Source organism: Vipera ursinii (assembly GCF_947247035.1).
Source record: "Vipera ursinii genome assembly, chromosome: 1".
NCBI lineage: Eukaryota > Metazoa > Chordata > Lepidosauria > Squamata > Viperidae > Vipera > Vipera ursinii.
Genome location: NC_139512.1, coordinates 131,562,940 through 131,588,493, shown reverse-complemented (window position 1 = coordinate 131,588,493; position 25,554 = coordinate 131,562,940). Strand labels below are relative to the sequence as shown.

At 43.0% G+C, this 25,554-nt stretch overlaps 1 protein-coding gene across 3 annotated transcripts; it reads left to right on the top strand.

Moving 5' to 3' along the window:
• The first annotated feature begins 15,835 nt into the window (after positions 1 to 15,835).
• Positions 15,836 to 25,554, top strand: TMEM37 (transmembrane protein 37). Of its 3 annotated transcripts, none has more exons than XM_083349619.1 (3): positions 15,836 to 16,062; positions 22,324 to 22,734; positions 24,956 to 25,554. In XM_083349619.1, exons 1-3 carry the CDS (start codon positions 16,042 to 16,044, stop codon positions 24,983 to 24,985), a joined length of 462 nt encoding a protein of 153 aa, XP_083205745.1. In that variant the 5' UTR covers positions 15,836 to 16,041; the 3' UTR covers positions 24,986 to 25,554. The 3 variants fall into 3 exon arrangements, with proteins under 3 accessions (XP_083205745.1, XP_083205746.1, XP_083205744.1); XM_083349620.1 differs by having other exon boundaries at positions 24,915 to 25,554; XM_083349618.1 differs by having other exon boundaries at positions 22,324 to 25,554.

Genomic DNA, 25,554 nt, shown 5'->3' with positions numbered 1-25,554 from the left:
AGAGTACATCCTCGAAGAAATCAATGACAACATCACTTCTGCACTGTTGCCATGAAAAATGCATGGGTGTGAAACCACCAGTAGTTAAGCACAATTCAAAGGAAGTTTTATGGCCTTGGAAACAAATTGCGTGAAGTCTACTTCTATGACAGGAGAATAAAGCAGAAGCTTACCTTTATTCTGTTTATTTGTTTGTGATGAGTTGCATTCAGAATCAATGTCTTTCAATGTCTAAAAGCCACTTCAGTGCCAGAGTGGAATGAAAATTCCACCGGCACTGTCATCTCCACCCACTTTCTCAGCTTTCCAATGCAATCATACTGGCTGTCTTTCCAGAGCTTTTTGAAGAGAATCAACCCAATAGATAACATCATGAATCATCTTTTATCTTCCAAGAATGTTTAAGGGTCATGTGGACTCCATGATCATTTTGTTGATTAAGAAAGGTGCTCTGCTTTCTAGATGCTAGCCATATATAATATATGTAAAAATTTAGTTTGTTTTTACTGGCATTTTTGATGTCCACCAATGCTTGGTTGTCTATCCTTGCTCGAGGGAATTGATAGTAGAGAATATTTGTAGCTCAGGATTAAACTGTGAGGTCTTTGGTGCTCTCTGAATTTTCTTGCAGACATTTTATTAGCAAACTAGCAAAAAAAAAAACAACCTGCCAAGCTCAGAGAGGGAGTTGTCAAACATCCTGATCATGGTCTAATTACACATCTAGATTGCCATATTTGCAGGAGCCAATCTGGACTTTGGCAGCAATACTGCTGCACAGCTGATAAAATAGAGTGTTTTTCTTTTTGATTCTCATGTTGCAACTTTTTCTGAAACACGAACCATCTGATCAAGTGTGGCAAAAGTGTGCAAAAGTTGACCATTTAATCTCAGCGATAAGGTTTTACTGCTTCCTTCAATCACTAGAACACTATCTTGTGCAGTGTATGTAGAATCAAATGTTAATGTGTGAGACCTTTACCCAATTCTCTGAACCATGCAAGGCTATCAGTCTGTCCTCTAAATCAGAATTCCCCAACCTTTCAGGGTTGGCAGCCCGCAGTGGGGGGAGGGGGAAAAGAAGTGATGGTTTTGGCCGGGGTAAATGAATATGCACACACATGCACTTAAATAAACACCCATTACTCACGTGACTGGGGCCATGAGCACTCACTTGAGTGGGGCCGCAAATGCCTGTGATGCTCGCGCAAGTGGGGCATACGCAGACACGTGGCCCAGTGGCCAATAGCCTGCAGCCCAGTAGTAGACCACAACCCACAGGTTGGGGACTCCTGCTCTAAATGTTCATCTCTGATGTGTTTTCTGTTAATTTCTGCTCAGTTTGATCTTTAAAGGTATATTTGGAGGAAGGCTTAATTTTTTGGTTTGTAATGTAATTAAAAAAGAGAGTCTAATCATCCAGCAAAAAGAGAGTCAGGAACACAAGAATAGCATGAGGTAAATTAAACAGTATACAGAACACACTGAAGAAAAAGGCGGGGGGGGGGGGGGGAAGGGAAACTCCCCCTTTACACTTAAGGCAACCAGTCATAGCGTAGATTTGCCTCAGACATGAATCAACACTCTAATCAACTACAACTGTGTGTTCTGGTGTATTGTACATTTTACTGTTCCAACTAAATTCAATGTCCTAATGAAGTGCAACACTACAGTACTTGTGACCCACAGGATACTATGGGTCATGACTTATAAAGAGTAATACTGCATAAAAGAAACAAGATAATCAAACGCATTGCACTAATCATAAGAAAAAGTCAGAAGAGCAAACAGAATGCCCCATTCTGAAAGAAAATAGCAGAAAATAAATGCATTATTTATGGCACAATTATATGCATATGTATTAGGGACTTTTCCTCAGGGCTAAATTACAGCATTGTCCACACTTTCTTGAGCCAGCAGAAAACTATCAAAACCGAACATTTGCTAATCTCATTGGCAATTCTTATCCTGACAACATAACATCAGCAAGGGATATTTTATGTACCGGTATTCATGGTGTAGAGGACACACTGGGAGAAAGGGCTGGTGGATCCACGTGGTTTTGTATTCCTTCTCTGTTATTGGACACCACTAGCTGGCAGGGAAACATCTACCAATCACTCTCCTTCACGTGGGAATCTTGACAGGTAGCTGGATTATAAGACTCAATTTTATTCTAGAGAAGTACTCAATCCATGTTCCAGAACTGCTGACCGGTAAGACTGCAGCCTGAAATCTGACTCCTTGTCTCTCGCTTCTACTTTGCTGGGCAGCTCCACTCTAATTGCTCATCTGCTCCTCAGGCTGATCCAGTCTGCAAACTGAGGAGAAGAGCCCAATTTGAAAGAATACAACTTTCCCCACTGCCCAAAACAGAATGGCCCCGAGTAGCCAGGCATTGGGGGAGAATAGTGGTCAATAGATGCTAGAGTGATTCCACCCTGTATGACTCACCAAGTTGTGCCACTGGCAGAATGCCTGGGAGAGGGTATCAGAACCTGTGATAAGGTAAGGATGACTTAAGGGTCTCTCTTGCATGAAAGAACGGTTAGATTAAGATACTCCTTTCCCCCAGAACATTAGGGTCTGAGAGAGAATTGAAGAAGGGATAAGATCAGTGTGAGGGTCTTGATGCCAGCCTGCCCAGTCTGCTCTCCTTTCCAGCTTAAGTGCCAGGGGTGAGTGCATGCAGATGAACCACATGATTCATGCAGAAGAAAGGAAACAACCCTTCCCCCTCTATCTAACTTCAGAAATGAAATGTTGACATGATGAAAAATGCAGGAGAGTCACATTCAATGACCTTTGAATTATATTACAGTAGAATGTATACGACAGCCTTTCCTCAATTGCAGCGAATGTCAACACCAACATGCCCTCCCCAATTTTTATGTCTGCTATGATGTTGCCTTCAATTGATGCCCAGCTCATACAAGAGGGAGGGAGGGAAGAAATTCCTTACAGGTAGTCCTCAACCTACAACCACAGTTGAGTCCAAAACGTATGTTGCTAAGTGAGAAATTTAAGTGAGTCTTGCCCCATTGTATGACTTTTCTTGCCACATTTGTTAAGTGAATCACTGCAGTTGTTAAGTTAGGAACATGGTCGTTCAGTGAATCTGTCTTCCCCATGGACTTTGCTGGTCAGAAGTTCACAAAAGGGGATCATGTGACCCCGGGACACAGTAACCGTCATAAATTTGTGTCAGTTGTCAAACATCCAAATGTAAATTATGTGACCATGGGGATGCTTCAAAGGTCATAAGTGTGAAAAACAGTCCTGAACTAAGTCCCTTTTTTAATGCCGTTGTAACTTCAAACAGTCACTAAGCGAACTGTTGTAAGTCGAGGAGTACCTGTACTCTATTATTTCACTTCCCTTTCCAATGATTGGTTTAAAGACTTGCCTCCCAAGGGGATCTGAGAACACAACCCCCAGCCCAAAGGAACCCTTTTATAAATCTCTATCCAAGCCACAAGGTGGGGAAACTACAGACTCAGCGTCCTCATTGCTCCATCATCCTACTCCAACCATCAATTTATTGCACAGGCAAAAGGAGCGCCCAAGTCAAATTAGTCTTGATCCTATTTGATTCAAGCAAAGTCTCCTCCTTGAGCAGGGGATTGGACTAGATGGCCTCCAAGGTCCCTTCCAGCCCTATTATTCTATGTTTTATTTGTTTCTTTCATTCTGTACTTCCTGGATAATTAGTTCATATATCTATCTCATTTTTTATTGTTACACAGAATGTGGGGAACAGGATATGTGGAGTACTTGTGAGCATAAAGGGAAATATAGAGGAGGAGTAGAAGATTGCTCCTGAATCATCTTAGCATAGTGATGCCAGTTTCAAGGAGATTAAACGTGATCAACAAAAGACAATATGCTGACATGGGTTCCAGTTTTCCCAAACTCACTAGAAATGCCCAAGTGCCATATTTCTCCTGTGTCTTCTAATGTTATGTATTGTGTAATTCTTGCTGGGCTATCCCCTTGTTGAAGAGATGCTTTATAAGAAGGGATGGAGATGTGTAATGACATAAAGACATAGCAAGGTAAAGCTCTGCCCACTCATTCAGCTGTGAGACGTATGAAATGCTTTCCTCGGTTGAAAGGTTTTATACAAATAGGTTTTGAGATATCATAAAATCTTATTTGGCATTTGTTTCATTGTTGCAGGCAAGGTATTAAGTTAATAAGCCAATAAAACAAAATAATGCAATTAAATGAGGTGCAAGAAGCTACAATTGGTTAATTCCTGTAACTCAGCTGTCCTTCTACATATCAAAACATCTGCCAATAATGGTACTGCAGTACAAATAGTCTTTACTCACAACCATTCATTTAATGAGCATCTGAAGTTACAACAACACTGAAAAAAGCAACTTATGACTGATTTTCACAGTTACAACCATTGCAGCATCCCCATGGTCACATGATCAAAATTCAGGTGCTTAGCAATTGGCATGTTTTAATAATTGCAGTCTCCCCGGGTCATGTGATGACCTTTTGTGACCTTCCCAGCTGGCTTCCGACAAGCAAAGTTAATGGGGGAAGCCAGATTTGTTTAACAACCACATGGTTCGTTTAACAATTGCAGTGATTCAGTTAACTGCTGCAAAAAAAGATGTAAAATGGGAGACGATTCACTTAACAACTGTCTTGCTTAGCAACAGAAATTTTGGGTTTAACTGTGTTCGTAATTCAAGGACTACCTCTACATATGTGGTGGATCTGATTGGATTACTCTACCATATCTACACTCATTCATGTGACTCTTCTTACATCCCATTTTCTTTTTATCCAGGTTGAGCAAAGTTTTTCTTTTGTTGTAAAAAAATAGATTAAAGTCCTGAAGGAAGCTGTCACAAGCAGTACTTTACTTAGAATTATTCTGCTCTTCTTTATCTTTCTTTGTCTGCAGACTTTGATCCAGGAGGCTGAGCATGATTGCTTGCAGATATTTCACAAGACTAGGGTAACATCATTATCCTCAAGGACTCCACAGTCCAATCCTGAACGACATATATTTTCTTGTACTGAAATTTTTACATAACTTGCAGTTGCTATAAGATGTTGATTTCATGAAGGAAAAAAACTATTTTAATAGCAGTACAGCTATGGATTAAGAAATTAAGCTGTGTTACTCATGGAAGACAAGCTATTATTAGGAAACCCTCCACCCAAAAACAAAAATTAGCTAAGGCATAGGGGCTATGGTTAAGCGAATGTAGAAAAAGTTTTTTTCAAAGCCAAGCTGCCATCCTGAAATGTTTTTTGAAAAGATATTCAAAGGAAAACTGAAGTATGAGCACCTGAATTGAAAATGTTAGCCTGGATTGAGTCACACATTAGGCCAGGGGTAGGCAACCTCGGCTCTTTTATGACTCATGGACTTCAACTCCCAGAATTCCTGAGCCGGCAGCCGGAATTCTGGGAGTTGAAGTCCATGAGTCATAAAAGAGCCGAGGTTGCCTACCCCTGCATTAGGCCAATGATTTGGCAAACTGAGCCAACAGATAATTTTAAGTAACAATGGTATAGTTAAGTATTTAGTACTTCTCCTGTCTATTCAGGGAGTTTCTGGAGCACATCTGCTATTTTATACCTTTCTAACTTTGCATCAATTCCATCAGATAAATCAGACTGAACAGATCCTAAATGGTCAGACAAGCAGCTCTGAGGCTGAGGTAAAATTTGCACTCAAGTTTTTTTATTCCCGATGTGATAGTCTATCAAATATTGCTGTTCCTTCTTTGTTTTGTACTTGTAGGATTTACACTTCATCCAACAAAATTAGAGCATTACGTAGTGTTGCTTTCACTTCCCTTCAAACCTTAATTTCCACCTCCTGGGCATAATGTTTGATGCATATATTTTAACACTGCTCATCTCACTATTACTAAGAGTCTAATCAATCAAACACTGTCAGCTGCATGGCTGATTCAAAAAATACCTTTAAGCATATCCCTTCCTCCATTTCCACCAGCTTGCAGATAATAAGTGAATAGAGAAAAATGCTGAAATCAAGAGATTCCCAGAACCTTGATTTATTTTTGTTTTCCTGCAAGGATATTGTTTCAATTTTGCTGCACTTCAGAATGGGCTGTGAATTCGATACACCTTGTTCATGCAAAAGATTGTCCTCTTGTCCTGAGAATGGGAAAACAGCCTTTAAGAACAGAAGAACAAGGAAAATGGAATTATCTTCTTGATGTAAAAACAATTGAGTGGATAGGACACCTTTCTTAGCCTAGGACCGCTCAGATGTACAGATAATCCTCAAGCTGATTAAATAAAGAGAGGTAGTCTTACATAGCTGAACAATGTTGGATTTGGAAAAGCTGGCTTAGAACTAGAGATGGCAAAAAAACCAATGGTCCCATTACCACTTTAGTCAAGACTTGTCCTCCAGACCTTTCCATTTTTTTCTCTCTCCCTCCTTAATTTCTGGGGATTTTTCCCCCCAATCTTTTTCAATCTAGAGAAACTTCTAAAGTAGATCTTTAGAGCTGTAGTTCAAGGCTGCAAATATCAGCCATTAGATGACAACAAAGAGAAAAAAATTCTAAAACTTTGTTGCCCTTTACCTGTTTACTGGATTTTATATCTAATATAAGTATTATGCAATTTACATGATTTCTCCCAAACCACCAAAATTATCATTATTTTTCCCTTTTGAAAATGAGAGTACTTATTTTTATCTGTTTACTCAGAAATAAACACTGAGCTTATGGGATTTTTCTCCCAAATTAAGGCATGTACTGTGTTTCCCTGAAAATAAGACCTACCCCCAAAATAAGCCCATTTTGGGGTGAGGTGCATGCCTAAAAATTAAGCTAAGGCGGGAGTGGGGGAGGAAGCTGACCCACGTGCCCCATGCCCGCTCACCTTACCGGTAGGACACCACATGGCACTTTATGCTGGTGCAGCCACTCATGGCAGGAGTCCCTACGGTGTTTTGGGCCGGTGTCGCCACTCGCAGGACACCGCGTGGCACTTTAGGATGGTGCCATGTGTCACTTTGCGCCAGTGCCGCTGTTTACACACGCCACAGCACAACACACCACACAACCTCCTGATGCAAGTGAGAGCACCACCCCGAAGCACTATGAAGCCACCTGCCGAGAGCAGCGGCACCAGCCTGAAGAGCTGTGTGGCCTCCTGCCACGAGTGGCAGCACCAGCCCATAGCACCACACAGCATCCTGTTGTGAGTGGCGGCACCAGCCCAAAATGCCATGTGGCATCTTGCTGCTGGCAGCACCAGCCCAAAGCACTAGGTAACCTCCTGCCATAAGCAGCGGCACCAGCACTATATGCCAACTGGCATCTGGCATCAAGCAGCTGCTGAAGAAGTCAAGCAGCGGTATGACAGGTGTCGGAGGGTGGGAGGCCTGGCGGCGCTGGTCCTAAGATAGGACATCCTCCCAAAATAAGACCTGGTGTCTCTTTTGGAAGCAAAAAAAATATATAAGACCAGGTCTTATTTTTAGGGAAACACAGTTGGATTGTGGGCAGTTCACTTACAAAATTTATCCAGAATGCTTTTCTATCCTCTAGCAATATACTCCCATTACCTCTGAGTTTCATAGGAACCGTTGTTCAGAAAAAACTAGGCTATTCGTGTTCAATACACAGCTGTTCTGGATCAATCTCAGGATCAAAAGTGAGAAAAAAATGGCTAAAGGAATTGGCATTAGCAACGTTTTTATGACACTTTTACCTATGGTTTAACTTAATTCCATTAATTATGAAAAACAATTCCAGGATTTCACAGAGAAAACTGTGTTCATGCAACATTCTGGGTTAAAATGTATTGATTAGGTTTTTTTTAAAGTATATTTATTGTGTTTTATCATAAAAGGTAAAATACAAAACAGGAAAACAAACAAAACAAAAACATACACCCATCACTAACAACAAAAAAGAAAGCATACAAAAAAAGAGAAAAAGGTAATACAAATACTAAAATTTAGTAAGCCCCGGCTGTACACTGAAAAAAAGAAAAAACAATATACCGTATATACTTGAGTATAAGCCGAATTTTTCAGCCCACTTTTTGGGCTGAAAAAATCCACTTCGGCTTATACTCCAGTCAACAAAAAAAAAGAACTTACCGAGGACTTGCGCGCGGCCGAGCTACTTTGCCTGACGCTGCTGGGGTCGTCCGGGCGCCTCTGCTCGCCCTCAGCAGCACCTGGCCCGGAATCACATGCGGAACAAGCCCGGCAGAGGAGCTGGAGCGGCGAGCAGAGGCGCCCCGCCCAGATCCTGCAAGGCCCGGCCGAGACACGCCCCCAGCAGCGGAGCTGCTCCGGCTCCTCTGCCGGGCTTGTTTTGCATATGAGCTACTTTGCCTGACGCTGAGAAGACCCGCTTGGGCACTCGGGTTGTTGTCAGTCTCCGCAGGCCCTTCTCGTTTCCAGGAACGTCAAGCGCGCTTGGCTCCCCACCCCCACGGCAGGGCAGGGCAGGGCAGAGACTTGCTCGCCCTTCTGACGGCCCTGAAGAGAAACGAAGGGCTTGCAAACTCCCCGTGAGAAGCTGGGCGAAGCACGCAGCTGGGCGAGTGTGTGCCTGCACGCGTATTTACGAAAGAAACGCTCCGAGAGTTCTTCTTTCTCCGCCCCCTTGGGGGGAACTCTAGCGACTGCTGTAGCCGCGCTTCTCTTCTCGGCTCCGAAAATAGGGATTTCTACTCTCTCTCTCTCTCTCTCTCCCCTCCCCACCCCGCTTTCTCCTGCCTCTTCGATTGCGACAATAAAAGGGCGAAGGGTGCGCTGGTTTCTTCCTCCTTCCTCCCCCCCTCCCCTCCCCTCCCCTCCCCAATTGTCAGGTGAGGCAGCTGGAGGTCTGGCCGGGAGATTGTAGCCGTTTTGAAACGCCGCGTCTTGAAACGCCCCATCAGCTGATTTTCGGGTGGAAGAGCCGCGGCTTGAATCTGTTTGCATCTGCCTGAATTAGACCGAAACGGCCTGAATTTGACCAGAGTTGCTTTGTAATGGCTGGAGGAACTGCAGAGGAGGTCTTGCCGGGAGATTGTGGCCGTTTTGAAACGCCGCGGCTTGAAACGCCCGATCAGCTGATTTTCGGGGCGGAAAGAGCCACGGCTTGAATCTGCTTGTATTTGTTTGAACTTAACCAGAAACGGCTCGTAATGGCTGGAGGAACTGCGGAGGGAGTGAATGCTCCAGCCTGGAATATTTGGAAAGGCTGGGGGAACCGGCTGAACTGCAGCTTAAGCGACTGTTGCCGGAGGAGCCATGGCTTGAAACGCCCCAGTTTTGGGGCAGCGTTTGCTTGTTCCGGGTAGAAAAAACGCTGTCGACCCCGGCATCTTTTGCGGGGATTTCCCATTTCCCGTTGCGAAACCAGCCGAGCCCAAGTCCACCCTTTCTTTTTTTTCCACGGCACGCTTGGTGCCTTTCCCACGATCGTGTCTCCTTCAGATCTTACGCAAGCTTCCTCGATTTCCTGGTGTGTGTGTGTGTGTGTGTGTGTGTGTTTCTTATTCCTCCCTTCTCTGGTGGTTGGAAAGGCGTGTGACGCGCTTCGACAACAACTCTGCTGGCTCTCTCGGTGGGAACCTCCCATCCTCTATATACCCCCATTTCGGCTGCTTCGCAAACTGCTTCCTCCACCCCACCCCACCCCACCTCACCCCTCCCCGCAAAAGATGCCGGGGTCGACAGCGTTTTTTCTACCCGGAACAAGCAAACACGCAGGCAACCCTGCACTATTCAGCTCAGTGAAGTCACGCTTGAAACGGCTTGAAACGCCCGATCAGCTGATTTTCGGGGCGGAAAGCGTGCGGTGTTGTTGTGTTTTTTTCCTCCCCCCGAAAGTGAACGGCAGCTTTCCATACTAGTGTATTGGCATGTCAAGACACCAGCACAAAGACCAAGGTACAAGCAGCTCTCCTTCAGTCATTATTGAAACATTTGATCAGCCCAACTTCTTCTTCTTATTATTATTATTATTAAATCTGTTTTTTAACCAAGCGTGACTTCACTGAGCTGAATAGTGCAGGGTTGCCTGCGTGTTTGCTTGTTCCGGGTAGAAAAAACGCTGTCGACCCCGGCATCTTTTGCGGGGAGGGGTGAGGTGGGGTGGGGTGGGGTGGAGGAAGCAGTTTGCGAAGCAGCCGAAATGGGGGTATATAGAGGATGGGAGGTTCCCACCGAGAGAGCCAGCAGAGTTGTTGTCGAAGCGCGTCACACGCCTTTCCAACCACCAGAGAAGGGAGGAATAAGAAAGAAACACACACACACACACACACACACACACACACACCAGGAAATCGAGGAAGCTTGCGTAAGATCTGAAGGAGACACGATCGTGGGAAAGGCACCGAGCGTGCCGTGGAAAAAAAAGAAAGGGTGGACTTGGGCTCGGCTGGTTTCGCAACGGGAAATGGGAAATCCCCGCAAAAGATGCCGGGGTCGACAGCGTTTTTTCTACCCGGAACAAGCAAACGCTGCCCCAAAACTAGGGCGTTTCAAGCCATGGCTCCTCCGGCAACAGTCGCTTAAGCTGCAGTTCAGCCGGTTCCCCCAGCCTTTCCAAATATTCCAGGCTGGAGCATTCACTCCCTCCGCAGTTCCTCCAGCCATTAAGAGCCGTTTCTGGTTAAGTTCAAACAAATACAAGCAGATTCAAGCCGTGGCTCTTTCCGCCCCGAAAATCAGCTGATCGGGCGTTTCAAGCCGCGGCGTTTCAAAACGGCCACAATCTCCCGGCAAGACCTCCTCTGCAGTTCCTCCAGCCATTACAAAGCAACTCTGGTCAAATTCAGGCCGTTTCGGTCTAATTCAGGCAGATGCAAACAGATTCAAGCCGCGGCTCTTCCACCCGAAAATCAGCTGATGGGGCGTTTCAAGACGCGGCGTTTCAAAACGGCTACAATCTCCCGGCCAGACCTCCAGCTGCCTCACCTGACAATTGGGGAGGGGAGGGGAGGGGAGGGGGGAGGAAGGAGGAAGAAACCAGCGCACCCTTCGCCCTTTTATTGTCGCAATCGAAGAGGCAGGAGAAAGCGGGGTGGGGAGGGGAGAGAGAGAGAGAGAGAGAGTAGAAATCCCTATTTTCGGAGCCGAGAAGAGAAGCGCGGCTACAGCAGTCGCTAGAGTTCCCCCCAAGGGGGCGGAGAAAGAAGAACTCTCGGAGCGTTTCTTTCGTAAATACGCGTGCAGGCACACACTCGCCCAGCTGCGTGCTTCGCCCAGCTTCTCACGGGGAGTTTGCAAGCCCTTCGTTTCTCTTCAGGGCCGTCAGAAGGGCGAGCAAGTCTCTGCCCTGCCCTGCCCTGCCGTGGGGGTGGGGAGCCAAGCGCGCTTGACGTTCCTGGAAACGAGAAGGGCCTGCGGAGACTGACAACAACCCGAGTGCCCAAGCGGGTCTTCTCAGCGTCAGGCAAAGTAGCTCACATGCAAAACAAGCCCGGCAGAGGAGCCGGAGCAGCTCCGCTGCTGGGGGCACGTCTCGGCCGGGCCTTGCAGGATCTGGGCCGGGCGCCTCTGCTCGCCGCTCCGGCTCCTCTGCCGGGCTTGTTTCGCGTGCGAGCTACTTTGCCGGCCGCTGCTGAGGGAAGATCTCTGGAGAGGAGCATAAGGTGAGCTGCTGCATTTCCCAGCCTCGGCTTATACTCGAGTCACCAACTTTTTCCATTTTTGGGGGGTAAAATTAGGGGTCTCGGCTTACATTCTCCTCTCCTTTTACATAAGATTAGTTTTGACTCAGATGTGGTGTGAATCCAATTCTTGTAGGCAATATATGATTCAGTGTACCACACAAATCACACCAACAGCAAAATTTGAGGCCAGATATTAAACTCTGGCTAGATTTACACATAATGCTAAGCTATGGTTTATTTTGCCCAGGGCTTTTTTTCTCATAGAACGCTCAGAACGGAGTTCCGGCATCTTTTTTGGATGGAACCTTGTAGGGTAGGCAAGGCGTGTTGTATGACGTGTGAGTTCCGGCACCTTTTTCTTTTACAAAAAAAGCACTGATTTTGCCGTACATTTGCTCAATAAATTGTAATTGATTAGGTTTATATAACATGCTTAGCCATAACCTGCGGTTTACAAATCAGAAAGTCTGGGCTCAAACAACATAGGCTAAAGATGTATTATACGTATTAGGTGAACTCCTCCTTCCTGTTAGTAAATCTTTACATATACTGCAAGAAGTGCTCAGGATGGTACTGCAGTTGATAAAAATGGAAATTTGTCTGATCATTATTGAATACCAGGTTTGTGGCATTTTCTTTGCTTCTCCTGGCCATGAGTCAATGCCACACATCCCACTACTAAAATGTCATACGAACTTCAGCACATTCCAATGTGTACTGCAGTGACTGAGAAATGGGTCTTTATACAATCTAATTTTGCAGGGTGGGTATACTAATTTACATGAAAGCTGGGACATGTCCATTGAAGTAAAGACAAGGATAGAGAAAGCTCAAACAGCATTCTTCAAAATGAAAAAGGTCTTCTGCAGTCATGACATAAGCCTAAAATTGAAAATCAGGCTTGTCAGGTGTTATATTTTTTTTTCTATCCTGCTCTATGGAGTAGAAGGGACGCGGTGGGTCAGTGGCTTAGGACACTGAGCTTGTCGATCAGAAGATAGGCAGTTTGGTGGGTCGAATCCCAAGTGCTGCGTAGCAGAGCGCCTGTTACTCATCCCAGCTTCTGCCAACCTAGCAGTTCAAAAGCACATAAAAATGCAAGTAGAAAAATAGGGACCACTACGGTGGGAAGGTGTTCCGTGCGCCTTTGGTGTCTAGTCATGCCAGCCACATGACCACGGAGACATCCTCGGACAAGCGCTGGCTCTTTGGCTTTGAAACGGAGATGAGCACCGGCCCCTAGAGTCGGAAACGACTAGCACGCATGTGCGGGGAAACCTTTACCTTTACCTATGAAGTAGAGATTTGGTCTCTGACAGAAGGCCACCTGAAGAGACTAGAACCATTTGAAATGTGGATTTACAGGTGGCTGTTACGTAACCTTGTTGATCCCTCAGCTCCAGGTGGGTTATTAATAATAAGTCTTTATTGATTAGCCCTTGGGCCATATCAAAGTGTAAAGTTCCAGCAACAAATTATTACTAAAATCTGATAAAAGCAATTTAAAATGGAATTTGATAAAATACAATTTAAAATGGAATTGGAATAAAATACAATTTAAGATAAAATTGGAATAAAATACCATCTAAAATGAAATTGTAATAGAGTACAATAATTTAAGATATAGGTAAAATATGATAAAATTATATTTTGGAGTCACCCTTGCAATCTACCCCAATCAGTCCCACATATGCAGATCTCAACTGAACCATTTTGTTTAAGTACTGTGCTGCGTTAAATGTTATTTTCAGGTTCTGGCTGGACATAAGGTAAGTTGTTTTGATATGGGGATCCCAATGGGTCATTCATTTGGTATATAGACCAAGATATCTATCTCTCACCCTCTTATACAGGCAACAGTCAAATAGAATGAGCGCAAATGCAGAGGCGCTCATTGTAGGGTATAGAATGAAATCTCCCATATCTGACCATTGTGTCAAGCTGTTCGCAACTCGCTTGGGTAAATATCTCCCTAAGATGTTTTGGCAGTTCTAACTTCAAATAGCTATCTACTTGAAAAGTATGTTTGTATTTACTCAGTCATTTCAAGTTACACACCTTACTAAGTATAGCTATATCATTTTGTGCCTCTATATCCTTAATTCTTTGGGCAACTGAGTTGTTCTCCTGTTAAGCAAGAGACAGGAAGGCCACAACTTCTTACAAAATTTGTTTGTTTGGTGATCCAGGAGATTTGTGATTGTAATTTTATTTGCTCTAGTAGACATAACTTGGGGAGTCTATCAGTCTCCATTTCATTAACTTTGCACCAGTAGTTATATGCTCTAATTTTGGATAGTGCATGAATTGTACGAATTCCCAATTCAGCTCTAACTGCTGCAGTAGATGTTCTTGGATCTACACCCAAAATACATCTCAAATCCTGGGACTGTGTTTGTTCTAGGACTGTTACGTATAAACTGGGTTGACAAGATCAGAGATGAGGAGGTGATAAGCTGCCTGGGAAAGCCAAGGGAAATCATCAAAACAATTAAAAAACTAAAGTTAGAATATTTCAGACATGTGATGTGACACCCAGAAAAATACGGCATACTCCATTTAATCCTCCAAGGGAAAGATTGAATGGCAAATGAGGCCCATGCAGAAGAAGAACATCATGGCTTCAAAATCTAAGGGATTGGTTTGGACTTTTTTGTGTGGCCGCTGATAAAAACAGGATCGCCAACATGATCGCCAACGTCCTATAATGGATATACAAGAAAAAGAATAAAGTATAGTATTTTGGATCAGCAGGATAGGGCCGAGCAGGCGATATCCTTATCATATTTTAATTACTCCAATTTCCTGTCTTGTGCAACACACTAACCCAGAAATTAACCAGAAAGGCTGGGTTTACACAAAACAGCTTATTAAACAAAAAAACAAACCGGGTTGTGCTTCAGAGACTCACACAACCCAGTCACTGATTACAGTTAAAAAGCAAAAATTTTCCTACATGTTCCAATTAATCTACAATTGGGATGGGGCTACCAAAACCGGTCTGGAAAACTGACAATCACTGGATGGCAAGATGAACAGTAAACTCTTTATCTCTTTAGTGACCTTCTTGTTTTGGAAGTGTTTGGCTTTGTCACCAGAAAGTCAACATACATTGATTATATGATTACAAGTAGCCGAGTCTGACTACAAGAAGATGAAAACTTTTGGGGGGAGGGGGAGAGGGGTTGTGGACTTATTCTTCTGGCCTTTAACCCTCTTCTTCATCTGCTTTTAAAGGATAAGCAGTGGGCGTCCGTCACCGCCCTGCAATTCTTCCCAGGCGTTTAGTGGGATCCAGGAAATAAAAGATGCTACTCAGGCGTTGGCAGCATCCTGCCTGGATTTGCATAAACCATCAGGGATTAATCCTGATGAGTTTTAACTTTGCCCAAATTTTTTTGTTTGTTTTCTTCGTGGCAGCCTATTGTGCCTAACCCACACAGTGCGATTAGCTGGCAGGGCGCTTGTGCAAGCTCAAGCGATTGGGTTAATTCAGGTTGCCGAGTTCCACTCCTGTCTGTAATCCACTGACAACGCAGCAGCACAAACTCGATGTCTGAGCGACCCACTGACCCGCTAACCCAGTTGTCTTCAAACTTGGCCCTTTTATGACTTGTGGACTTCAACTCCCAGAATTCCTCAGCCAGCGTGCCTGGCTGAGGAATTCTAGGAGTTGAAGTCCACAAGTCATAAAAGGGCCAAGTTTGAAGAGCCCTGCGCTAACCCCAAAGCAGCCGCCACCCTTACATTAACTCAAACTGGGGCAACCGTGCAGCTGGTCAACACGCTCTCTTTCTAGCCCAGCGCTGTGCGAACCTAGCAAATCTCGGGTTCAGGAAGGAACTGGTGTGGTCCCGCTGGGAGAGGGAGAGGGAGAGAGAGAGAGAGAGGGAGGGAGAGAGAGAGAGAGAGGGAGAGAGAGAGAGAGCACCGCCTTCTTGGAAAAAGCGCGCGGGGGGCAAAAGAGGGGGGGGTCTTGCTTAAGTATCGACCTCCCCTCAATTTCGCGAGGTCGGCTCAGCAGGCAGCGGCCCTTCCCGGCGCGCCTTGTTTGTCCGGAGTACTCGCACACACACACCCACACCCACACACCCACACACACAACCCCCCTCCCGCCGCCGCTTTGCCCTCCTCCCGCTTCCGCACTCCTCCCCCTCCCGGAGCCGCTGGGCTGCTGACTCAGCCGGAGGGGAAACTTAAAAGGGCGCTCCGCCGCCCGGCTTGCCCGCCTCCCCGGGGATGTTGCCCGGGGGGCCGCTCTGTTCACATCTCTTGCCCGAAGCCGCCTGGCTCTGAAGGGGGGGGGGCGCGCGGAAGGGCCGCGGAAGACTTTTCCCGCCAGCGCCGGGAACAAAGCGGAGCGAAGTTCCCCTCTGGTTTCCTCCTCCGCCGGGAGCTCGAGTCACCATGACAGCCATAGCAGCGCAGGTAAGCTGGGGGGCGGCAGGGGAGAGGGCCGCGTCCCGGGGGCGGAAGGGGCGCTTGTTGGGACCGGGGAGCGAGATTGGGGAGTTGGGGTGGGGGGTTTCCCATCCCTGGAAGCCTTGTGCCGGCCGGTCCTTTGTTCTCCCTTTCTCTCCCGTGTCGGCTCTTCGTCCTACAGGCGGAACGGTTCCTCTGGGGCGCTTGGCGGACTTCTCTCTCACCTGTTGCTTTTTTTAAAAAAAATTTTCTCTCGAAGCGCGGGGTGCGGGGGGGGAGGAAGCCCTTGCACCCCCAAATCATAAATCCTGACTCTTGCATTTTCTCTTTTAGACACGAGTTTCCCCAATACCCCAACGCTCCAATAAGGGAAAATTGGAAGTCTTTTATCGTGCAATCTGTCCTCTTTCCCACTCCCCAGAAGTTGACTTTTAAATCTGCCTTCGGAGATATACAATCGCCCAGGGATGACGAATGTCTCACTTTTGGTCGGCAAATGGGTGGTTGCACGGCTTTGAGATGGGTTTTAGGGCTGTGCGGGGTTGGGGGAGAAAACCACGTTTGAAGAGGGGGCTTCAAGTAAAGAGTGCCAGTACTCTTTTTTTTTCTCTCTGGTTCCACAGATAGTTTTAGTTATTATATGAAGATTTTTGCATTCAGACGGTCTGGCCATCCATATCCGTTTGTTGGGTGATTCTCCCCAAAGTGAACCGAACGAGATAAAAAATGGGTGGGCGTGATGGGAGAAGCTGGCAAAAGAAATACTACTTTTCAAAAAAAAAAAAAAAAAGGAAAGCAGATCTGCTTGGATGAAAAACTTTCCGGGAAAAAGATCCCCTATATAGTCCCTATAGGAGGGGCAGCTGAGAATGCTGTTGTTTAAGGTCCATTCTTAACCTCCTCTCCTAGTCATGTGACCCAGGGCAGAGCAATTAAGCCAAACAACACTAGGCCTCCTCTCTTTCAAGATGGAAGGTTGCGTGGTTTAGAAAGAAGCATTTACAGCCTGCCCTGTGTTTCCCAGGGCTTACATACTCAAAGACACATGCGGGAGGGGGGGGAGAGAGAGACACACATCAACCTATATGCATCAGCCTGATAATCTGAGGGGAATTCAAATAAAAACATGCAAATCCAACTGATGGGGTGAGGTGAAGCATAAGCAAAGTGAAATGTTTCCAACACAACAGAAGGTTGGAAAGAAATACTGTAGAAAGATTCAGGACTTTTGTCTATCTGCTTATCAAGAGGATATCTGCCCAAACATTGAACGGTTAGACTAAATCTTAAGAGGGGAAGCCAACCAAAGAAGGTGGAGTTTGAAAATGGGCCAGAGTTGGCCAAAGACTGCAAAGAAAAATAGTCCAGGAAAAAGAACAAACTGCCTGTGCATCCTTATGGATAATCATTTGGGTATTTTCAAAGATTGCAACTATTGCATTCTAAGCCATTTTTCCTTTTCTCTCATAGTCACATGAGGAGAGTATGTGCACACACACACACACACACAGAGTCATGCAGACATTACACAAACACAGATAAGAAAGGAATCATACTAACGCAGAGAGATGGAACATGTTACTTCATTACACAGAAGCAAGCACAGATGCCTCCTATAACAATCGATAAGTAGCTTGGAACAAATTAAATAAGTTATGCTCCATATTCTTTCTCTTTTTTTTTTCAAAGGTGGGGGCATCCAAGAAGCAAAGTAACTCAATTTTCTCAGTTTCCTTCTTTTTTCTTAGCATGCAACGAGTTGTTTACAAAGATTAGCAAATCTGTCTTTTGCTGGCATGTTATTACTGATGTTTCAGCAAAACTAGCTCATACACAGCAAGGCTTGTACAAGAAGGATTTTCAAAACAAATTGCGCCACAGGAATGACAATTCAGAGAAGGAAATCGGAATATTTCTTAGTCAATACTTTTAGAGCTAAATTTCTCAGAAATGGGACAGTGCTGATTAACTTGAGATATATTTCTCTAATCTTTAGCATTTATGATGTATATTAAGAGTTTTCAATACCTTTAAATGCAAGGATGATAAATCATTAGTCCTCCAAATATTGCTGACCTTCAGTTCCCAGCATTCCTCATAATTGACCATGATGATTGGGAATTGGGGAAGTTTTAATTGAGCAATATCTGGAGAGCTACTGAATACCCATTTTGCTATAGTGGGTATTGCTTCTTTATCTTCTATTTTGTCCTAAGTGAAATGCAGTCTCTTATCTCTTTTTCTTATTTTTTGACAGTGCATACACACATACACACACACATATATGTGTGTGTGTGTGTTTGTGTGTGTATACATATATACATACATATATACATATACACATACACACACACACACACATATATATATATACACACACATAATGATGATGATGTTGGAAGGGACCTTGGAGGTCATCTAGTCCACCCTCCTGCTCAGGCAGGAAGCCTTATACCATTTCGGACAAATGGCTGTCCAGTCTCTTCTTAAAAACTTCCAGTGTTGGAGCATTCACAGCTTCTGGAGGCAGGTTGTTCCACTGGTTAATTGTTCTGTCAGGAAGTTTCTCCTTAGTTCTAGGTTGCTTCTCTCCTTGATTAGTTTCCATCCATTGCATACATACATATACACATATACATACACACACACATACATACATACATATACATTTCCACGTACATATGCATATGTACACATACATATATACACACATATATATACATGCATATATATGTACATGCATATATATGTACACATACATATATACATATATATACATACACGTGTATATGTGTGTGTACACATATGTGTGTATGTGCAAAGTTTGGTCATTGCTAATTAGTGCTGCTTGTTTCTCTTGGTCTTCAGTTGTTTTCATTCACCTGTGTCTATCAGCCATTTAGCTCACTGAAGTTTTAGAATCTGGTATCTTCCCTTCAGCCCGTGTTCACATAGCATGTTTAACTGGGTCAAAGAGGGTATTAGGGGGTCATATGAACATCATAACGGTGAAATAAATCTCAGTCAATGTTAATGCCAAAAAGAGAATTAATTTTAGCTGGAAATAAGTCCCAAGTTATTCAGAGCTAAACCCCTACTTAGCTATCTGATGAAAGTAAGAAAAAAAGCAGAAGACGATAGGATAAGTAAATCCCCACAGTTGTTTTAAGGATCATTTGCTTTAAAAAAAAAACATGATACCTGGATGACTTCAAAAATGTCCACCAAGAGAGCATCCATGATCAAGTGGTGCTAGACCTGGAGTGAGTGAATTGCCTACTGAGCAGCAGACTCAGAAGCGTCGTCCATATAGATCTTGCAAGGGTTCCTTATCCTTGTAAAGCCTTCTGTTGCTTCATCTCTCCATGCTGATATTCCAGCACATCTCTTCCTGGCGCCATTACTCTCTACAACTCCATTGATCCTGGACCTTTTGAAATGAATTCTCCCTTGATGTCCCTGATGCCAGACACTATTTTTTTTTTAAAAAAAAACAGTTCCTCAAACCCACCTGTTCTGAAATTTTTCTCTTCGCCTCACTACTGCTATGTTATGAGCAAAACCACATGAGGTGGGGGTGGGGGATACCTATTTCTTGCTATTCTAACTCTATTTTCTTCTTTGGGGGGGGGTTGTTCCCTGTCCTGTCAGACTAAAGTCCTTCGGAATTAAGGTCTTTCCTGCCTGTTGCTTGTAAAAAATAAAGAATACAGGTAGTCCACAACTTACAACCATTTGTTTAGTGACCGTTCAAAGTTACAACAGCACTGAAAAAAGTGACTTATAACCATTGCAGCAGCCCCATGGTCACGTGATCAAAATTCGGATGCTTGGCAACTGGCATACATGATGATTGCGTTGTCCTGAAGTCATGTGACCCCTTTTTGCGACCTGACAAGCAAAGTCAATGGGGAAGCCAAATTGTTACTAACTTAATCATACATGCAGTGATTCACTTAACAAGTGTGGCAAGAAAGAACATAAAACAGGGCAAAGTATCCATCTTGTTTAGCAGTGGAGATATGGGGCTCAATTGTGGCTGAAAGTTGAGGACAAACCTGTATTACAAAATGAGTACAATACAGTATTATTTATTTAATTAATTAAATTTATATGCCGCCCTTCTCCCTAAGGACTCAGGGCGGCGCACAACAATAAAAATTAAAAACATAAAATAGAAAATTTTAAAAAGAATTAAACAATAAATACAATAATTATATGACAATTTAACACAATAAAAACCAAATTAAAAACTATGGTCAGTCCAGGCCCGCTTGTTGGAATAACCATGTCTTCAGGTCACGGCGGAAGGATCGAAGGTCAGGGGCCGTCTGCAGCTCCGGGGGCAGTTCATTCCAGAGGGTCGGCGCGCCCACAGAGAAGGCTCTCCCCCTGGGGTCACCAGCCGGCATTGCCTGGCCGACGGCACCCTGAGGAGGCCAACTCTGTGGGAGCGAACTGGGCAGATTATGCAGATGAGGGAAAGCAATTGAAAAATAGTGAATGAAGGATTGCTTCTTTGGCTCTGCCCGCAAGCATTATAACAAGGGCTATGGTTTCGTACTTTATATTTGTCCCTTTATGGTTAACTACTTTTTAATGCCAGAGAAAACCAAGACCCAGCGCAGTATAGTGGTCAAACTGTTGGACTAGAACCAGGGAGATCCAGGTTCTGATATTTTCTAGCCAAAGAAACCTATTGGGCGATTCTGCATCTGCCACTGTCTCTCAGCTCAACCTACCTCACAAGGTAGCTGTTATGGATTAAAAATGGAGAAAGTCCTACTGTAAGTGAAATAAATATGCACAGTTGGAGGACACCAGGGTGGAAAGGCTGTGACCCTTGTGCATACGTGAGATAGTCAAAACTGCTGGGACTCAGAATGTACTGAGGTTATTTCCACAAGAGGTGAAAGTCGAAGCTTGATATTGTTGTGATGAGGAAAGATACAGTAAAGGCAAAACATGTCTAATCCTGCAGCCTTATTTCCTGTTGTTCCCTTTCAGTGGGGAAAAGCAGCAGACGGACAAAAGTGAGTTGGATGGTGCCAACTCTCTTTTTCCCAGTTTTGCCTCTGTGCAGTTATTCTTCCTCGAGGTTGTAGGGGGAAAGCAATGGTCCTGTGTGAGGCTCTGCAGGCCAAACTGGGTGGGCAGATTAAGTCTCTGAGAGTCAAGCTAGAATGTTTCCTTGGGATATTTGTAGCAGAGTCTTAAGCCAAGCAGGTAGTGCAACCGTGTGAATCAGAAATGCCTGCCTGAAAATAAGACAAATCCATTTAGGGAAATAGATTTGATCTGTGCTACCCACAGAGAGTTTAAAACTCTATTTTGTAGTGGGGTAAGGGGGATTTCCTCTGAGTGTCGAGAATCAGTCTCGGCTCTCTTTGCAAAATGTGTGCTGCTAGCTATATCCTCTGGTATTAAAAGTTGTTTCTTGAGACTTCTTTGAATAGTTGGCCTGTCAGGATGTGCGTACAAAAAATTCAAAGAAGGAAGTCACGTTAAAATGACTGTTTTGGTTTAATTTCCTTGGCAATGACAAATGACAGATAATGTTCTTTATTTCCAAATATTACATTTCCATAGAAAAATTAATGGAACATTTGCTAGGTTTTTTATTCTATAGAATTCATGGAATACATTGTTTAAACAGAATGCATTCTTCCCAAGGCACTCTCAGATCAATTGTGTATAAAGGGTCTTTAAAGTATATTTAATTGACTTCACTGATAGTATTAATTGGCATGCCAAAAGTCATGGTTTGTTGTTTTCAGAAACTTACCAAGTGAGCAATTTATATCTTTGCTAAAGAGTATGGTGCCCTGCCACCAACAAGGGACAGAGAGAAAGAAAGAAAGAAAAATAAAGAATCAGAGAAAAGGGGACATTAGAAAGTGAATATGCATGTAGGGTCCTTGGTGTTCTCTGAGCTTGGTTGTCTTCTTGCAGATGTTTCATTACCCAAAGTAAGTATCATAACAGTGCACAAGAAAACAACCAAGAGAGCACCGAGGACCCCGATTCCAACTCTGAGCTACAAATATTCTCCTTTATTGGTAGAATATACATGGCTTTGACTCCCTTTGGGGTTTGGCTGCACATCTACTCCCTGTCTTGGTTCCAGCCATCACAGGAACTGTGGCTTTCAAAAGATAATCCCAAGGCAATGCAGCTCTTAACAAAAAAAAACGCTCTGTTCCACCTGAACTAAAGGTTTGTTTCTTTTTCTTTTTCCTGTTCCTTCTTTGGGAAATTCTCCTGAAGACCCAGTGGTTACTTACTCGTAGAAGACCAAAGAAATCATTCTTTGAGACCTTTATCAGGAGCTTAATTATCCTCTGTGTTGCAATTGCTATTGTTCTGTTATCCATTGCAGTATGTGATGGCCATTGGCTTTTTACAAAAGGAAAACTCTATGGGCTGTGGCATTTCTGTACCCTCGGAAGCAACAGCACCTTGAAATGTACCACTGACCTCGCTTTGACCAATATCAGAGGGATAAGCATAGGAATGATCTTAATAAGAAGCACAGTGTCTTTTGCTGTTGTTGTTGCAATCTTTGGCCTGGAACTTCTCATGGTCTCTCAAGTCTGCGAAGATATCAACTCAAGGAGAAAATGGTCCATGGGCTCCATCCTCATTCTTGTCTCATTTCTACTGTCATCAGCTGGAATGGTGAGCTTCCTAATCCTTCTGAGGGACTACATCACTATCCTAAGTTTTACGTTAACCTATTGGTGTGAATTTATTGCAACGTTCCTTTTCTTCCTTAATGGAATAAGTGGACTTCACCTTAACAACCTAACATTTCCATGGAGCAGAGTAAGAAAAAATTAAACATGATGAACAACAGCTCAACCAAATACCCCGAGAATATATTGCAGCTCATTAGCGTTCGAGAACAGCTTGCCACTTTCTAGAGGATGTCTCCAAATTAAGTTGATAATGGATGCTGAGTACTGGAAATGGGAAATTATAATCTGTTGGGATTTTAAATAATGCATCTAGCCATAGTAATGGAATAGCAAAAGATAACTTGCTTAATTTAAAACTCAGTTCCTAAGCCCCAACATCCTTAGTCCAGTTACAGTCATTATCTTTTAAGTGTCTCACTGAAATGAGTAAGACAACCAATCACATTATTTTTATCTGGGTTGGGGGTGGAGACCAAATTCCATAGCCAAGTAGAATAAGACATGCTCTGTGAATGGGTTTTGTTCATACCCTGCATTTTCATGATTGTGCTCTTCATATGAGTAATTTGAATCACCAGAAATATTTGTACTATGGAGGACAAAGGCCAGTACCAACTGGAACCTCACTTTCTAATAAACACAAATACAGTAATTTGCCTTTTCACACTGTCATATATAAGCCACGATTAAAAGTAGTACTTTTACCATATATTCTCTGGCAAACATAAGATATTTATAAACCATGCCAGCACTGTGTGCATTTTCTACCAAAGTAAGATCCTTTTATTGCTGAGAAGCAGGCTATCCAACATCTTTTAAAAAGAGGCCTGGACTATTACAATTTAATGAATGACAGTGGAGACTCAGCCCCTTCCTGTGAGCTAGAAATAATTTTTCATAGAGATCTCTCAACTCTGTTTTTCTAATCACAGTTTGTAACACAAAACGCCCTGTTCAATTTACTTCCTGCTTTTCAAAATTACAGAAAAGTAAGTTTTTAATCCTTCTTAAAAGTACATTCTTAGCTAAGAATATAGGATCAGCCCATTATCTGCACATATATAGTGGTAAAAGTGGCAGGAGGCTCCTATACTCCTTTTTTGACATATAGCTTGTATGATTTCAACCCTAAGTCTTCCCTATGGTATGAATGAAATAAATTGTAAATCTGATTTGTTGTACGTTTAGAGCATTAATTCTCTATTGTTCAGTAACAACTTGTGTCCTCTGTTTATGTAGTTTCACAATATTTTACTATAACAATACATTAAGTTCCATAAACTTGTGACAGTTACCATTTTTAAAACTGAAAATGTTTGACTCCATCCCTATGAACTTTCTACTTCTAAATATCCTATATTATCAGTCCAAATTGTTGATTATTGTCAACAATAAAAAAAGTCAGCTTAAGAAATGCACAGATGTCAAATTGCCTATGGAAACACTGCACTGAACCATCGTTTTTGAGAGAACCAGTGTTATTTCAATAAAGCTGCATGCTTGATTGAATTCTAGGTTCTCTAATTCTTATTTATATTTGTGTTTTTACAGCTGGCTGTAAGATTATTTAGGAATGCTCTAATTATTCTATGTTTTTCTCTAAAACCTTTGAAGATGTTTCCAAGTCATTTACTTGGAAATAAAAAGCCAGTATGTTGGCAGTCTAGACAAGCTTGCAAATCTGGTGGGGTCATACTAAATGCATAACCCCAGCTAGTCTTGCATAGACTGCTTTGAACAATGGGAGTTGTGCAATATATTAAAAAGGACCCCAAATAGAGTGTACTTAATAATTAACTTGACAGATTATGATAGAAACAGTAGATTCACAAGCCAAGTTAATACTATATACTTTTATATGTTTACCATGACCAAAAAAAGATTGTCATTCAACTTGCATTTTTATTATTACCTCTTATGAACAGTTAGACTTTGCACAGTTGAAGAATATAATACATTACTACTAGGAAGTATCTCCAGATCTTTCCCAGGGTGAGGGATGACCTGCAATTAGCAAATCATATCTACCTGTATTGTTTTGTAGACTGTATAAATTAAATTGTATGAACCTGAAGAAATATAGATTTGCTTGATTGGATTTTTGATGTTTTCACATTGAGAATATTTTGTAAAATCAATAGTTTGTTTTTCCCTGTTTAGATTGTCTAGAGGTCTATTATCTTGCTGATTTCATTCAACAGTTTTCCCAATTCTCTGGTGAAGAAATTTGAAGTTGTCTTCTGGGGGGAAAAAGCAATGTGCTAAAGAACTGAACATAAATCTCTGTGGACCTTTCAAAATGGTTGGCCTTCACTACAACAAATGTGGAATTCTTGCAGATTTCTTGCATGATATACGGCCAGTGTCTGTCTTTGCTGTTGTATTGTTTAATTTTTCTTGCACTGATTATTCCATCCTTTGCCTGGAATTTCAGCTCATATTCAGAAGGTGGAACACTCTCTTCTCATGGGCTAAATGAGTGACTATCATCTTTGCCTTTCAAAAATGATGGTTCTGATTAAATTAGGCCTTCGAAACTATGTAGCTGCAGTACATTAGAGATCAACTTTGAGCTAAAAGAATTGTAAATACTATTTACTGTTGACTCCTATTAAAGGCCATTTGCCAGTAAATGCCAGATAATGTTTGTTTAGGTGATCTTTATCTTTAATAATTGTTTTACTAAGTAAGTTATAACTTGTGGACTTTTCTAAACTCTTTTCTACAAAGTATAAAAGGAAATTGGAAGATATCCAGGATCAGAATGTCAAATGTTCAATAAACCACTTTTTTAAAATGG

What these genes read in the sequence shown, in the direction of transcription:
- TMEM37 (XM_083349618.1), top strand. Translation starts at nt 16,042, where the DNA reads ATGACAGCCATAGCAGCGCAG. An exon ending in TGACAGCCATAGCAGCGCAG is followed by an intron (nt 16,063 to 22,323) that starts GTAAGCTGGGGG and finishes ATTCTCCTGAAG; the next exon opens with ACCCAGTGGTTACTTACTCG.